The sequence below is a fragment of the Balearica regulorum genome, chromosome 5 (genome assembly GCF_011004875.1).
Source record: "Balearica regulorum gibbericeps isolate bBalReg1 chromosome 5, bBalReg1.pri, whole genome shotgun sequence".
In the NCBI taxonomy this organism is placed as follows: Eukaryota; Metazoa; Chordata; class Aves; order Gruiformes; family Gruidae; genus Balearica; species Balearica regulorum.
In genome coordinates, this window is record NC_046188.1 from 53331382 (window position 1) to 53348629 (window position 17248).

Here is a 17248-nt window from a genome sequence, read left to right on the forward strand (position 1 = left end):
CACAGGCTCGAGCAGTTTCTACTCCTTTGCAGGAGAGACAAGCCCTGTGTAGACCCGAATATTTCCAGTTCTGCAGAGCTGAACTCACATTTGCGAGTGGAGGCCACATCTTAGGTGGTGGAGCTTCAGATGCAAACACAGAGATATACTTAAAGCCTTAGTAACTCTTGTATCCCCACACCTGCTCCACCAGCTAAAAGGGCATGGGCATAGCTGGAACATATGTTACACTGCACACTTGTAAAACTCTCTACTTGGGCATGTTTTCTTTCAGATTTAAGGACCACCAGTGTTACTACAATTGCCCACTGTTTATATATTTGCATGATTTAAATTATTGCAATTGTTGCATCAACATTCAAATTCCTTTTATCTTTCATTTCTATGGCATCCCCTCCTGTCTACTTCACACCCCACTGTAATTACTTTCCTTTTCCACTCTTATTAACACTGTATACCTATAACCTAGTCTGCAAATGATATTCCTTCAACCTGGTCTTACCAAAGTTTGAGGTGATCCCTTCCTGAATAACTTATTTCTAATTCTTTTATCTTCCTTTCCTATGTTTCCCCCCTGACACTTCTTACTAAATGAAGCCCCCCCTCCAGGTATGTGATTTAACTTCTAAACTCCCCGGTGTCTGTCTGCTGGGACAGTGTGTGTGGGAACCAAATACAAGGTGACAGGAGATAACAACCTATCTGTTAATGATATCTTGTAACTTGCATGCTTTTGGGATTGTTGGGTTTTTAGATATTTTTTTTTCCTCAGTAAAATGTAATCAGCACTAAGTAGGAGGAAACTTACTTGTTGCATGAAAATTTTACTAAAAAACTAGGTGAACACATCCACTATCATGAAAAAGTAGCTCAGCAAAAAGTGTCCTAGTGAAATGGGTTAAATTCTGCACTGTGATACGAGAATGAATGTTTCTTCCTATAGAGAAAGCTTTGGTTCAAATCTTGGGGCAGAATTTGACCCATTGACTGTACACAGGAAATACAAATACTGTGAGATTTTGCATTATTTTTATGCCTACTTTGCAAAATATTCAGTAGTGTGTGTATGGCTGAAAAGCAAAATCTGCCCCACAAATCCACATTGCTGATCAATTCTTACTTTGCCAAAAAAACCCCAGAAGAATGAAAGGTAGACCTGCACAGACTTTAAATGAACCTTTTCTTCCTATGACGTAGTCCATTTGTAATTCTACGTTGCAAATGGATGTGAAGAACAGTAGTAGACTTATATAGATATCCAAGTTGTCATCAAGGAAGAAAATGGCCTTAGCCATAGATCTAGAAAAGAGAACCAAACTTCTTTGGAAGTTAGTTGCACATCAATGATGAGTGACAGCAGGTATTTCAGTAGGTTGCCGAACCACATTGTGTTTATTTCAAATGTCTGAAATACCACTGTAGCAAAGGGCGGATCTAATAGTGCTTTGAGACTGCTGACTATGTTCATGTGCATATTTCAAATCAAGGTAAACCCTGGTACGCTGTGCTGTCAGGTTGTGCTTTATGTCATATAATGCTCATAATTTTTTCTTTAAGCGCTGCACTATTATCATAAATCTGCCTATTTCACCTGACTGAATTCCTTTCCTGTCCTGTGACTTCTGTTCATATGCTATTTCAAATGTAATTAATTTATTTTACCTTAGATTTACTTCTTAACTTTGTGCCCCTCTCCCCTTTTCCTCTCTGCCCTTCCTCCCCTTTGGCTCAAAAGCTCTTTTGGTGTGTGAAATAACAGGTTTCTCGTTCTCATTCTCTTATTTTCCATCGCACCTTGTCCATGACACTTCACACCTGAAGTTCATGAGCCAGGTATGTGACATGACTTCTGATTTACTCCACCTAGTTGCAATACAAGAGTGTGCGTGTGCGTGTGTGTGCGTGAGAGCCGAGAACAGGAGTCTTGGGTTGGTAGAAGAGAACAAAACAAGAGAAACAAATATTAACCACAATGATCACTTGCAGACCTTTTCTCCTTTAATCTCCATGCTTACTACTACTTTAACCTTATAGCATCGTTAACTGACAGCCTCTCCAGATACCTTTTCTCCTTGCCTTAATTCACTAATTCCTTTATTTTTCCTCCCCTTCATGCATTTCCTGGTCTCTTTCTCAGGCTTCCAAGAGTTTTAAATATCTGTTCTGGTTTTTTTTTTTCCTATTTCCTGTCTTTCCATCACTGCTTGTACCATGACACCAGCAGAGGAAGCCCCTGAAGAAGGTATGTGATGCATCTACGGACTCCCACCCTTTTTCTCTTTCAGTGCTGGGGAAACAGTGTTAAACACTGACCTCATTCAAGAGCAAAGAGAGCATGGGAGGGAAATGGTGTCTCCGGATGACTTTGGATGAACATGGAGAAAAGGGCTGTATGTTTGCCAAATCAAATCACCAAAAAGGCATTTGTTCTTCTTGTTCGATCTCCGGAGAGTGTGAGGTTCCCAGCGTAGCAGGGAGAGAGCGGGGACAATTGCTATTAGGAGAACCGCATTGATTGTGGATTGACTACTGTGCTGCTTCTCTTTTCTTTCATCCTTCAACCTACAGCTGATGAAGAAGGCGAATACTATGATGGTAGCTCAGTGTTGTCTTAGGACAACAAAGTCATCTTTCTAACATCTCTTTTTTTTCTGTATTTTTTTTTGTTCCTCACTTGATTTTAAACTCAGGAAGTGGGCCAAAACATCTCTGCGGCAAAGAATTGCTTAATGTGCATATCCAATCACCCTTGGGGGGTCACTGTTGTACCGAGAAGCCTGTGGTGAAAACCAAGCTCTAGAAGCTTGCTCTGGATTTGGTTGAGTGGGTGCTTGAGCACATCAGTGGGGACAAGACTCATGTAAAAGGACCAAAACTGAATGTATGCAGGGTCAGTTTTGCTGTTGTATGAGGGCAAGATAACTTAAGGCCCCTGGGCCAAATTCAAAACCATTTGAAATGTGTAGAAAGTCTCTCATGGACTTTTACAGGCTTTTGAAGTAGCTCAGTTGTGTTCTGACTGCCTCAACCCCTAGAACACCTGGCCAGCTGTTTCCAAAGACGAAGCCCAATGCCACTTGAAACCATCCTGCATTTTCTGTTGTCTTGTTTTGTTTTGGTTTTGTAGATATTTTTTTTTGGTTCGTTTTGTTTTAATTTTCTTGCTCGCTTTTCAGGATTTTTTCTTATATAGGAAAATACCCTGAGGACATTTCTGAGCGCCTTTCTCTCCTTTTTCTCTCTCTTTCATTTTTAATAGCATATTGATTTTTTTTTTCCAAGGACACACTGTGAGTTAGAGATGTTGCTTCTGAGAAGTGGGATTAAGGGAGGGTGTTTAGGGATTTCTGAATGAAGTAAAGGCAGTTCAGATGGATTCACAGAAAGGGGGAGCAGTGTGTGAATATCTCATAGATTGGGCAGGAGAAAGTGAGGTTGTATTTATGGTGGTGTGTACTCTCCCTGCGCTAACCCTTTTGGAAACCAGAAACTCAGAGACTCTCTAATCACCAGGGCAGTGAAATTGGATTTCCAGTGGCTCTTGCCTTCTTTTGGCAGGGTTGTATGTGGGGATTTTGTAACAGCCCCATGGTTCATGGGCAGAATGACCAGAATGTCAGTCAAAATCCACCACAGGAACAGGAATTTGCTATGACAATTCCTGCTTGTCAACAAATTTTGGCCCAGTTCCTTGACTTGGTGTCTTCAAAGAAGGGGCATTTCAAAATAAATCATATCCCTGGGCTGCTTTTGGTGCATAGAGTATGGACCATGCTGGGTCATGCACTGCAAAAGACTGATTTATTACTGTTTGTTATTTAATAAAGGTTCCTATTTCCTTGTTATCCCCTTTTCTGGTTTTCTGGAGGTACCTTTAAATATTCTAACTACAATTTCAGGAACAACTAACCTTAATTTTTCTTTTTATTTTTACAATAGTTTGTTGGTTTAAGTTTAAAGTGCTGATTTGGTGGCAGCTGAAACCAAATTCACAGTCATTGACAGACAGGTGTCGATCCTGACAACCAAGGTCAACAAACAAATCCAGTCATTTCCTGCCTACTTCCCCTCCCCCTCTAAAATGTTACTAATTGGCAGCTTTAAGCTAAACAGGAATGTTTCTGAAAATTATCTGTGTATGTCAGGAGGGAAGGGAATCCTGTGTGAATAACATCCCTGATGGGCTGGTTAATCGTGATTACTTTTCCTCTCTCCAGATAAAAAAAACCCAGATGATTTAATTAAGGTGTTAAGAAGCTCACTGGCAATTTGAAAAGCAAAACAACTGAAAAAATAACTGGAGAAATGTAGAAGCACCCTGTTGGCTAATAGTATTTTTCTTGAGGAGCGATTTGTGGCTTCCTTTATACGAGTGCTCTAAAACACTTTTCTAATTACGGTTTATTTTATTAGCGTTGCTCTAGCATCTTGAGGCCTCAACTGAGATATGTTTTGGTAGACAGTGTTCTTGCAGTAATTGAGAAAAGTCTACCCCCCAAAATTTCATTACTGAAATCGGTATCGGAAAGTGTGAGAGAAAGGAAAAGTTGGTTTCTGATCTCTCATGTCTTTTCTCTTAATTATCTCAATAACCCATTTCCGGCCACTTCCTCAATTCTTCTATTATCCAACATCCTTGCAACTGATGTCTCCACTAAATATTTTCCAGTATCAGTTTTTGTTATTTTCTTCCTCTTATAACATTTCATTTTATTTTATCCTACCCTGTTCCATTTACTATTCCCAATTCCCTCTATCAGTCCCAAAACAGGATGCAAATAGGCATTTGAAAAAATATAATATAATAGCTTTCTGTATCATGATACGGATAGCAGGGCTTGTGCACCCATTCCTGAGGGAGGCTGTTTTTACTTTTACTTTACGAAGCTGGTTGTTTTTACCAGATTGAATAGGCTGTGAGTTTTTTACCTTAGTTCTTCCCACCAAAGCAAAACAGGGAGAGTCTTGTAATGCAGTATCCAGAAGCATCTCTGAAAGTTCAAATGTAGCATGTGGTTATGAAAGTCAACCCGGGTCCCTGTGAGACTGGGCCAGAAAAAACACATAGGTTTAATGTACTTCTGTTTGTGAGAATAACAGTGCTGAACTTACTGGCATTACACTGCAGTTAATAACTGAAGTTTAAAATGCATAGCAGGGAAGGGAATTGATCACAAGCACAAATGTTAAGCAAGTAACTCAGAAAGCAGCACATTTCTGAGAGCCAGGGAAAGGTCACTTGTAGGGGAATACTTCTGACTGCCAGAGGGCCCAAGTTGACAGTCTCTGTGACAGTTTAGCCTGCCTATCAGGGCATTATACCTCTCCTGGAGATGCAAAGACCATTCCTATTAACACCCACGGGAATTTTGCATGTACCTCAACAGGAGAGGATGCTCGCTAAGAGAGGATGGCCTTTTCAAGCTGGGTTTGAGGAGCACCGCACACTGCAGAAGAATAAGCATCTTCCCCGTGGCACCAAGGTATCTCAGGGACATGTGCCCTAAGCTATCTTGGGAGTCAATGAACCTGGAGAAAATGCGTCATGAAGTTTTTTCTCTCCTGCCCTCCATGTAAAGGCAGTTGAGCAAAACTGGCAAAGCCTAGTTATCATCGACATGACTGTGAATTCAGGTTAACTTTAGTGAAAGAAGTACTGATTGAAAAAGGCAACACTTTCTTCTACCCTCCAGCCCAGCTGTCCTCCTTAGAGCTATGGTCAGGATGGTTTGAGAAAAATAATGTTGCATTTACTTGAAACCATTGCCTTCCAGATGCTACATTTGGGACTTTTATACAGTCTCTTGATTCTTTTCTGCCAAATTCTGTTTCAAGGGTAAAAACAGATTCACTCCTAGCAAAAGGGGTGTGTGAATGTGTGTATTTCTTTTGGAAGTGCTAGAGATTTAACCAGTTTCTCTGGGATGTTTCCCCTAAGATTAAATTTTCCTTTCCTCCTTTCACTTTAGCAGCTGGCATGATCTCTGTTGTTCTAACTGTTCTCCCTCTTTTTCCCTTCCTGTTTCGCTCCATGTTTCCAAATACAGAGGAGAAGCCCAGAATAAAGTAAGTATGAGGGGCAGGGAGTTTCAAAACCCTGGGATCATTTTTCTGATCTAGCAGAAGCCCTTAGATTGTCTATTAGGCAAGTGGCCACTAGAAGCCTTTATCCAACCCTCTCTCAGGCAACACGCAGCTGTTCCTGCATGCCTTTCCAGGATCTCTGCTTCTGCCCCAGGATGCCTCAGCAGTAGTTACTGGCCAGGATTTTAAGACCAGTTTCTGACAGAGTCAGACAGACTCGTAAACTGTCCAAGATACAGTCATCTCACAGTACTGCAAGATATAGGCAGCTCAGCACTAAATCCTTTGTGAGAAGCTGTGGCTGGGAAACTACCCATCCATCCAGGACTGCTGACAGTAGGAAGGATGGCAAACATTGGGCTGGGCTGAATTCAGCTTAAGTAAGGTTTCCTATGGACCATCTGGCTCTGGGTCCCAGCACCTTCCCTTCCCATTCCACCACCTGCCCAGAAAGGAGTGTGCAGCACTGTGCCGACAGCCTTGTGGGCTATCGTCTTTCTGTGGTAGGGAATGACCATAGGCTTTGAGAATGAAAAGGGTTTTTAGGGGTAACTCCCTGCACTGCATGAGCTTCCATGAAGGACAATGGTCCTTAGTGTTATTCTGGAGTAGTTTTCCATTGACTTGCTGTTTCACCCCTCTGTATCTCCATCAACATTTCTCCTTGTCAGCGTTGTTCCTGAGGGCAGGGCAGAAAAAAAAAAGCTGCCTGCTCTTTAAAATTAAAATCCTTTTTTTGTTTTGTTTTGTTTTTGTTTTTGACTCTCTGCAGACTAACTGCTCCTAAAATACCGGAGGGTGAGAAAGTAGATTTTGATGTAAGTATTCCTGAGACTGTGTTTGTCTGTCTGTACCTGAGCCATGCACATGTCTGCAAAGCCACATAACTCCTCCTGTATTGGATACTGCTGAGGATAAAGTCAAGGACAAAAGTAAAGATGCTTTGCTGCCTCTTTTCAGTGAAAAACTGAAATACTCTGCTCCTTGAAACTCTCTAGATACATTTGTTGCTAATGTGACTAAGATAAAATGTTAATTCATGTATTTCTTTTTTTGATCCTTGAATCTCTGAAGCCAATATATGAAGCAAGGAGAAAGGAAGTGTTTTAGGAGCTCTCAGATCCCCTGTCCCAATGTTCTAATTGGTTTGAAAGTTGCAGGTTGAAATAAAGCAGGCCTATACTCATCCGTTGCTGAGAAACACTACCTAAAATGACAACAGAATTTTAATAATAGACATCCAAATACTTTCCTAGAAAGTTGATAGAAAAATGACAAAACTCTGATGTTGAAAATCTCCACAGAAATATCTGCTTTGCCCAAAAATGCAGGAATATTTTCTAGGTAAGATTCATATCCTGAAGTGAAGAGGAGGCAGCTAAGCAAAGCCAGGGATAAAATACGGTGTAGGGGAATGAGAGATGTGGATTCTGTTCCCTTCTGGGCTCCTGACTGTCACCTGGATGAGTCTCTGACTGTCTCTGACCTGCATCAACAGCCATTTAAGATAATCCCATAGATTTCCATGGATATCTGCAGACACTTTCTGCTTTTGTTTCTCTGTGTAGGCAGGGTGCTGGGAATGTCCAGGGCATGCTCCTAGAGCAATATGGGCTGGCTTAATGCATTTTCCTGCTCTTCTAGGACATCCAAAAGAAAAGGCAGAACAAAGACCTGATTGAACTACAAGCCTTGATTGACAGCCACTTTGAAGCCAGAAGAAAGGAAGAGGAAGAGCTGGTTGCCCTCAAGGAGAGGATTGTGAGTCCTTGTACTGCTATTTCCCTGTACTAGATTGAGAGATCCTCTGTAGATGTGAAGTTGAATCCATCAGTCCACTGTCAGAGTTTGGCAGAAAGCTGTATTGACATGTACAGAAGTGACTGCTGAAGTCACCACCAAATGACTTCTTCCCATATCTGTCCCCTTTCTCAGCCTCTCATTTTACATCTGGGAATTGCACATAAGACCCTTCTGCATATTCTGGCATGGGAGTAGGTTTCTCACTCTCTACAAACCAAAGGTCTTGGTGGTGGGGCGTAACGCTGAAGGTAGATAATCCCACAATGATGAACTCAATGTCTCTCCCACTGCCTCTTGCAGGAGAAGCGCAGAGCTGAAAGAGCAGAGCAACAGAGAATCCGGGCTGAGAAGGAGAAGGAGCGTCAGGCAAGGCTTGCGGTAAGTGTCTTTGCATCTCTCTGTCTCAGCATCAAATTGGAGGAGATCTCTAGAGAGAAAAAAACTACAGGTTCTGCCTGTCTCAGTCCAGAGAAGAAATGATGACCCTCTCAAAGCACGGGCAGGAAACAGGAGTTGCCAATTCTTATCAACATGCTTATCTGATCACGTTCCCTGCAGTGACACTGACTGCTAGGGAAGCTGAGAGTCTCCTCTAGAGTAACTCGCTTTTGTGTGTCACACTCCACAGGAGGAAAAGGCACGGAGAGAGGAAGAAGATGCCAAGAGAAAAGCTGAGGATGATCTCAAGAAGAAGAAGGCTTTGTCCTCCATGGGTGCCACATACAGTAGCTATCTGGCTAAGGTAAAAAGCATGGATCAGTGGAAGAAATATGGAAGCATTAAACCATGGGGCTGGCTGGGAAGTCTTTATTACAAGTTGAGAAAACAGCTCACCTTTCCTTCTTCCGGATCCCTAGCAGCTTGTCTTACATGCTCTGTCACTGAAATAATTTCATTCAGCCTGAATGTCTGCAGTCTGATGTTAATTGATGCTCTGAAAACAGGCTGATCAGAAGAGAGGGAAGAAGCAAACAGCTAGAGAGACGAAGAAGAAGGTCCTGGCAGAGAGGCGCAAGCCCTTGAACATTGACCACCTTAATGAAGACAAGCTGAGGTAACATGCTTATCCTAACTTACTGAATGTAACCCACTGAAATTTGGATTTACTGTCCTGGAGCCTTCTCTAGTGAAAAAATGAGGTAGAAGAGAGGGCCTTTCTTGAAATTCATCACGAGGCAATGTTAAGTTGTACCCTTCCTTCATCTGGAGAATGGATGGGAAATGGGGATATGAGGAACTGTTGAAATGGTTTGGTAGCCATCTAGCGATGCTCCTGGCATAGCTACATTAGCCTATCCTGCTAATTAGGGTAAGTCATTTATGGGACTATGTACAAACTTTAAACCCAGCTCTGAGATTAGTTGAACAAACGTACAGATTGGTATCTGCAGCATTTCCAGGGGTGAGTTGAGCTGCTAAGGTCTCCATGGAGGCTGGAGGCCTGTGAGCTGAGAGCTCTGGTGCAGAGCAGTCATCAGGTGATAGTCTGGACTCCACATGTTGGGAGTTTACACGTGATTGAAAGATGGGGTTGGCTCACCTCAGCCCTGAAACAGATGAGATGATTGCACAACAGCAACTGCTCTGCTCATCTGGGTGGCCTTCAGAGTCCTCCTTCCTTCTCGTCTGATTCCCCTGGTCTCTTTTCTTTCATTAAGAGTTAGGGGGGAAATTAAATCTGTAGGAAATATGTTTGTGTGTGACACATAGAAGAGTGCAAGCCTAAAAGGTACTCGGGTTAGAAGGTGAGAAAAATGTGACCTTGAAAATGGTAAGTAGCTTTCAGAGGATGGAAAAGGTTTGCAGGAAGATGTGTGAATTGCATTAAATAAAACGTAAAAAGCCTCATTACTAGTGATGTGAAAACAGCAGAAAATACATGATATGATGTGTTTCTCCCATCTTGCTTTCCCAATAAACACACAGGGACAAGGCTAAGGAACTGTGGGACTGGTTATACCAGCTGGAGACTGAAAAGTATGACTTTACAGAGCAGATCAAGAGGAAAAAATATGAGGTGAGTTCAGAAGCCATTTTGCTAATGGCACTTGGTCCAAAATGTAAAAATCTCTGTGACTTCTCTGGCAAAAGACATGTGGTGACACCATTTGGGTCTCCAATGCCCTTTTGCAATATTTAAGCAGCAAGACACTTGGAACCGCGTTCCCCTAACATACATGCTTGGACTGGGTTTCACATTTTAGGCTGAAATTGGCTAGACCGCTCTTAAGGTTCTCAGTGCCCCATGGAAAGGCAATCCCAAGAGAAAGGAGAGACCCTCCACCCTCTGCCCAAACACACCTCGTTCATTTTTTGTCATCTACAGGTAACTGTGGCCTGAAAATTCAGTAACTGAATTCGCTCATCTCCATTGCAAAGTAATATTTTTAAACCCATCTTTGATTTCACACTTGAATGTTGTAAGTTTTATTCCCATCCCAGACAGATTCCCTGTGGACTGAGCTCTCTAGAGTCACTGAAAACTGTCTCCAGACAGGAGCACTTGACTGAAGTGTCATATGGTAACACAAAGTGGATGTGTTTTCTTTCACAGCCACAGGACAGGGCTGCACTCACGTACCTAAGGTTTCAGTGGCTGAGAAATCTTACTAGATATCTTTCTGTCTGGCTCTGCTTTTAATTCCCAATCACACTGGCACATGCTGACAGTGAATGAGCAACACCAATGTAACTATCTCAATCTCTCTTAGATTTTAACAATGCGTTGCAGGCTGCAGGAGCTTTCCAAGTTGTAAGTACAATGAACTTGCCTGTGTAACAGCAGCAGCAAAGGCTACCAAATGCATGAGCCTGTCGCATGGTCAGAGGCCAGGTGCCAGACAGTAACTGGCACTTGGCTCCAAGTGCAGAGAGAAAAGAGAAAACTGGATCTTGTGTCTCTCCCTTCACTTCCTTTTTCTCTCCCCTTTCATTCCTTGAAAAGAGATGAAGCGGTAATTTAGGAAAAGAGTTGGGGTCCAACAGGGATGTGGCTAAAGATCAGAGCATGCAACCCACTCAGATCATCTCTAAAATAATTCCCTATCCAAACCTCTGGTATTATGTGCATGGGCGAGTCATCCTGAAGTACCTGGGATACGTGCAGAAGCTTAGGGATGCATGTGTAATAGCTTGCACTCCACAGAAAAGAAGGGTATGGTGTTTGGAAAGATTCTCCATCTTGTCACCACATGCTTATCCAGATGCAAAATATTGGAGAGGACTACCTTAAGGATAACAGGTCAACTGGGGGTGGAACAAGAGGAATTAAGGCAGTGCCAGGGGAGACATACATGCTATGGTAATGGAACTTCTGCGTAAACAAAGAGATGGGTGGCTGCTGCTGAAAAGCAAGGAGAAAAAGCACAAAGAATGAGCAAAACAGAAGAAAAATGCACAGCTGAGCTGGGAGAAGAAAAGTGGAAGAAAAAAAGGAAAGATGATAGCAGGAAAAAAGTGAGGAGAAAGGTAAGTGAACACAGCAAAGGGAATGAAAGAGACACAAGCAAGGATGCAAGGGAGAGACAAAGGAAGGAACTGGGACACACAGGAGTTGAGCTGTTCTTTAGCTCTAGTGTCTATTGCTCTTTGGTGCTTCATTGGTGAATGAGTGTTATAGTCACTATCACAAGGTTATCAGTGAAGGTAAGTCTTAAGTCCTTGGGTCAAACTGAAGACAGCCGGTTCTCCTCCACACTTGGGAAAAATAATAGTTGCAAAAAATAATTTAAACAGCTGCTGTAGATTTTAAAACTTCCATGAGTAAGTACAAAAGTAGCTGATGTGCTGATTTTTCCTTCCTTGTGTTGTCCTGTTCCCGCTAATGTTTCAGTTTCTTATTTTGTTTTTGTTTGTCATGGAAAGACATGAGCCAGGAAATACCCATTGTTGGGCCAACCTAATGTACGACTTCTTTTTTTTTTGTTTCCGATGTGGGGAATATCAAGTGTCACTTCAAATATTCAAATGTTGGGTCATCAGTTCTTGTACCTGCAGAACCAGTGAACTTTGAATTACACCAAAAGCAGAGCAAAGCATATGTCTTGGCAAGTGCCTTTTTCCAAGGCTGGAAAATTAGGCAGAAGCTTGACTCAGTTACAGATGAGAAGGCAAAGGGACAAAAGAGGGCCCTCTATGACACCCTAGTTCCGGTGGGCTTTTCCAGTACCTGGAAGAGTCCCAGGTTTTCAGTAGTGAGTCCAAGGCTATAGGCCAGGACTGAGGTTCTAAGTCAGGCCATAACATGCTCATCCTGTGCAAGGTAGGTGTTTGCTGTCCCATGCATCAGGTGGAAATATGCAGTTTACCTATGGCTAAACAAAGAGATGCTCCGTCTTGTAGGACAGACTCTCACACAGACAGTGGCTTGCAGTCATCAACAGAGCTTGGGAAGGTGTTCAGAGCCCCAAATCCAACTTTTTCCTCTGTGGTTGCTCAAGCTCTCCTTGAATGTGTTCTTCTTTGGCCCCTTTAAAAGTTGTCTTCTCTTATTAAATGAGTGGCTGGGAAGGTGGTGACAGCTGTAAGCTTCTCACATCCTGTTCTCCCAACCAACAAAGGTGCTCCAGCAGAATGTGTGATCAACCTTCCATTCTTGAGGTACCCATCCAAAGTCCACGGAAGCTCTTTGAGCTTACACACTTCTGAATGTGTAGGAGTAGGGGAAGAGTGAAAAGGTGAAGCTGACACATAAAGGTGGATGGGGGCATGCAAGAGCTTTTCAACTGGCCAGGGTGACATTCATTCCAGTTCACTTGCCTGCAGTTTGACATGTGAGTTCACAGGAGATTAACTGGTATACATAGGAACTCTTTTAATAAAGGTTATAAAATTCTAGCTCTTCTTTCCCTTGACATATGAAATTGGCTTGCAGATTTATTGCCAAGGAGCAACATTTCTCTCCTTCAAGCAAGGGTGAGCTTTTATTTCAAAGGATTCCTTCCATAGGCACCTGCTTCCAGCACTTCAGCAGGTAAAACTCCCCTTCTCTGTGAAGGAGCAAGGTTTCTTTATCTCTAAAAACCTTGGTCATATATGTTGTTTGCAGATTGTCACCCTCAGGAACCGGATCGATCAGGCTCAGAAGCAGTAAGTACCTATATCCCCTTCCTAGCTCCTGGCTTGGGGATATCTTCTCAGTGTTCAAAGTAGTCACTTCAGCCTCAACACCATCATTTTCTTGTTGCAATGAAATGAGGCTAGAGATGGAAGGGCAACTCCCATCTTGTCTCACATTGAGAAAATGAAGGGGAAACTGAAGTGAACGTTAACAGCTAACAAGAAAAAATCATGTTTCTTCACACCATGCCTGCAAAATTTCCATCTGCTTATTGCTGAGGTTTTCAAACACCTGACTGAGGTGCTTTGAATACTTGAGGGAATACAACCCTTGTTTACGAAGGGTAAACAAGTGGTTGCTAAGATTATAAGGAATGGTGTGTAACAAGACTAACATCATGGGATTACTGTTGTGAGTTCTTTTCACTCATCACGTCTCCCACTTTCCTTCCCCACAAGACCTCTATTTCTTCAGATTTTTTGACTCTTATATCTTTAACCATTCTAGGTGTTTACAGTGAACTTATGAGAGACCAGGCCTAGAGAAAGCATGGGGCTAGGGATGTAGAAAACTAACAGACACAGGGAAGCAAGGGAGAAGAGCTCTGCAATGGAGGGATTTGATCTTCACTGTGCTTCTGCATCTTCTTAGCAAAGTCATGCCAGGCATGAAGTGGCAGTCTTTGGTGACATCTTTGAATGAAAGCAGTGACCACACACTACCTTCCCACTTCCCCAAGCCACCCTGCCTTATCACATGAATGTACACTGGGGGCTCAGCTGTCTGTAGATGCCAAACATAAGGCTTGACCTTCCCGTGGTATTTTCTGTACAGAGCTGTAGGCTGATAAACCTGAGCAGAATGTGCAGCTGCAGAAGGATGCCATGGTTTGTCTGGGTGTTGCTGCTCTTCTGAGGGGCACTACCACATCACCCACAACAGGCAGTACCATTACTGCATGTTTGTTCCCCCAAAATACATGATACTCTCTCAGGACATCATTTGAAAAGGTTGCACTGAGAAGCCCACAGCTCGTGAGATGTCTGTGTACTTAAATTTCTATTCCTGATAGACTGTATCATTCCAAAGCAATGTCTGCTAACGTGTTATACAAGGATCAAGTGATCCTTTTGCTTCAGACTTTATTAAGTCTCCTTAAGCACACTCTAAAGGTTAGGCATAACATCAAACATCACAGGCGCTTACAGAGATAAAAGGACTCTGCCTTCATTTGAGGAGCTACGCAGTTTCTATACTGGGTTTTGAACCGTCGGAGAGGCTGGCAAAAGGGACACTGAGATGAATTTAAGATAGGCAGAAAACGCTCTGCTCTCTCTCATGTAAAAGGTCAATTTTTCAAATAGACCAAGTCTAACTTGGTCAAAAGGTAAAGTATCCACTATGTGTACGTCTGTGTCACTGTGCTACGTCCTTCTGTAAATATGGCTACTGCTCTTGAACCAATCCATGGGGCAGCACCACAAGAATCTCCCCAGATGTGTCATCCACATTTTTTTCTGCTCCCTGGAGGAGCCAGTGGTTCTGAAGAAGGCCTCTCTGCTGATAGCAAGGCCTCACCACCTTGTGCTTGGCCCCCAACCCCATGCTCTGCCATGTCAAAGAGCTACCCCCCAGTTTGCATGTGCTTTGGTTCAAGAAGCAGCCTCACCATCATGTGTGTGAGATGGAAAGGTTTGGTGGTGTGCCGAGCCCCAAAAGCCAAGGTGCTGCCTACGGGAACCGGTGCAGAATCTAACCCAACTAACTTCATGCCTGGCCCCTCTCTGACTCCAGGCGTGCCTGCTTCTCAGTCAGAAGGTAAGTGGCTTGCATGCAGGATTGTCCTTCTGTGCGCAAGAAGATACTATTTGGAAAGAGTTGCCTCAGGTGCTTTGCGTGGGGAGTGTAGCTGAACTGCTCACACACAAGATGGGGATACTGATATGAGGGGAGGCCTAAAAAGTTGTTTGGACTGTTTTTGGAGGCTCTTGCTCTCATGATATAAGTCAAAAGCCACTCTGCCTTTGCTAGAGCAAAGCAATTTTTAGCTGTATTTAAATTATTGCTCAGCTTTTTTGCCTCTGCTACTAGATGACTAGAGCATCTGGGGAATTTGACTAGAGCTCCCTGATAATGAGGAAATTTTCTCCAGAAACAGGTCTCAATCCTAAAATCCAGATCATAGCGGATCTGAATTCAGGAAACATCAAGTCAGTGGCTGGCTAGGCCTGTCATTCAGTTTTGAGACCACCTGGACTTCTGTCCTGATAATGCAGGAATCTGGGAGGGTCAACCTCTTTCAGGCATGCAAATCCTGGCCTTTCACTAAGAGCCTGAGGAGGAATCTCTTTCCACAATATCAACAATATTTTTCTCAGGATGTGCTCTATGGCAGGTGTGCCCAACATGTGAGAAGTGAAAGCAGCTCGATCCTAATCTGAGAGTCAGAAATGCACAGTGGTCACAGAGCCCCACCGCTTCCATCATGCTAACATATTTTTCTTTCCTTTTGTATTGTAGCAGCAAGAAGGCAGGAGCCAAGGGCAAGGTTGGCGGGCGCTGGAAGTAAAGAACCAGGCAGGATGGCCCTTAGTGGCATGCCGAAACCCTGCTGGTATCCTCTTTCTTCCTTCACCAATCACTTGTGTTCCCACATATCAATGATAACAAAAATCGCAACATCAGCCTGGGTTGGCTATTGCTGCTGCTTTTCTTCTTTTTCTTCCTGGAGGGGTCTGGTGGCTTCCTCAGTCAAAAAGAAGCAGGTTCCCTGTGAAACTGTGATGACTCCTTGCTGGCATCTTCAATTCCTGCTGAGTGTTTCCTTTATCCTTCTGATACCAGTCCTATGCTCTCCTGTAGATTGCTGTGTACAAATCTCTGGATTTTGTAAATAAAGCACGACCAGTACCTACTCCAATGACAGCTCTCTGGAATGGTGTTTCGTATTTTATTTAATGTCATACCATTTTGCAAAGGTTTGAGAGGTGGTCCAAATCCTTATTTAATATCATTTGATCTAGCTCTACACCTGAGAATGAGGCTCAGCATCATCAACAAAGAGCCAGGATCAGAAGTCTGTTTTACAGCCACCATACAGGCAGATAGCAAAAGCCGACTCTGTTCTGGGGGAACTCATAATCTGGATGCCAAATGTAGTTGAAATTAACTTAAAAGTTTGAGTGATGAAGGGAATCAAAGAATCGGGAATGAAGGAACAAATCCATAGAAGTGGTAGTTTTCAGCACACAGTATTTCTTAAATGCAGACAAGTCATAGAGAATGATTCATTCAAATATTACATTAAAATGTTTATTGAGGCAGTTAACCTACATATAATATTAAAGCCAATACTGAAGTGTGAATTACTTGGTTAACTGAGTGTAGATGTCAAAACAGAAGTGACTGTTACTACATTTGGCATGTGACCTGTTCTGTAGGGCCCGTTGTCTTTGCCAACCCTTGAAATGCCCTGTTGGAGGGAAGCCCACCAGGGAGGGTGGTTCTCCCCCATGTTTCCAAACTTCTGGGTGTTTCTGGTGCCTACGTTCACACTGTGGCTCTCTGTTAGCGCATGCTGTGGCATCATAGATTTGTAAGAGTGGTTTAGATGGGAAGGGACCTTCAAAGATCATCCTGCCCAAGCCCCCTGTCATGGGCAGGAACATTTTTCACTACATCAGGTTGTTCAAAGCCCCATCCAACCTGGCCTAAACTCTTCCAGTGTGATGGGGCATCCACAGCTTCTCTGGGCAACCTGATACAGTGTCCTACCACCCTTATCGTAAAAAGTTTCTTCCTTACGTCCAATCTAAACCTACTCTCTTTCAGTTTAAAGCTGTTGCTTCTTGTCCTGTCCTGATAGGCTTATAAAAAGTCTCTCTCCGCCTTTCTTATATGCTCCCTTTATATATTGAAAGGCCACAATAAGGTCTCCCTGGAGCCTTCTCTTCTCCGGGCTGAAGAACCCTAACGCTCTCTGCCTTTCCTCACAGGATCTGTGTCCCAGCCCTCCCACCATTTTGTGGCACTCCTCTGGACCCATCCTAACAGATCCACATCTGTCTTGTGCTGGGGACCCCCAACCTGGATGCAGCACACCTGCTGGGGTCTCACTACAGTGGAGTAGAGGAGAATCACCTCACTCCTGTAACCATGAGGAACAGACTGCGTGAAAAGCAGCCACGGCTGCAAATTCCCACTGAGACGCCATTTTGCAGGTGCTTCCTCACCCTCCCACCCCCACCCCTTGGACTTGCGGCTTCTCTGGGGAACTCTCCCCTGCCTCAAGGCGTCTCCCCC

The 17248-nt window shown here is 43.3% G+C and overlaps 1 protein-coding gene across 1 annotated transcript; it reads left to right on the plus strand.

Moving 5' to 3' along the window:
- Window positions 1-1805: 1805 nt before the first annotated feature.
- On the plus strand, window positions 1806-15866 carry TNNT3 (troponin T3, fast skeletal type; the record flags this gene model as incomplete). The annotated part of the gene is made up of 11 exons (XM_075753031.1): window positions 1806-1833; window positions 2222-2242; window positions 6048-6066; window positions 6857-6902; window positions 7729-7845; window positions 8188-8265; window positions 8516-8629; window positions 8832-8941; window positions 9814-9904; window positions 12935-12975; window positions 15467-15866. Coding segments are annotated over 11 exons (714 nt in total), but the record flags the coding sequence as incomplete, so codon positions are not given.
- Between the last annotated feature and the right edge of the window lie 1382 nt (window positions 15867-17248).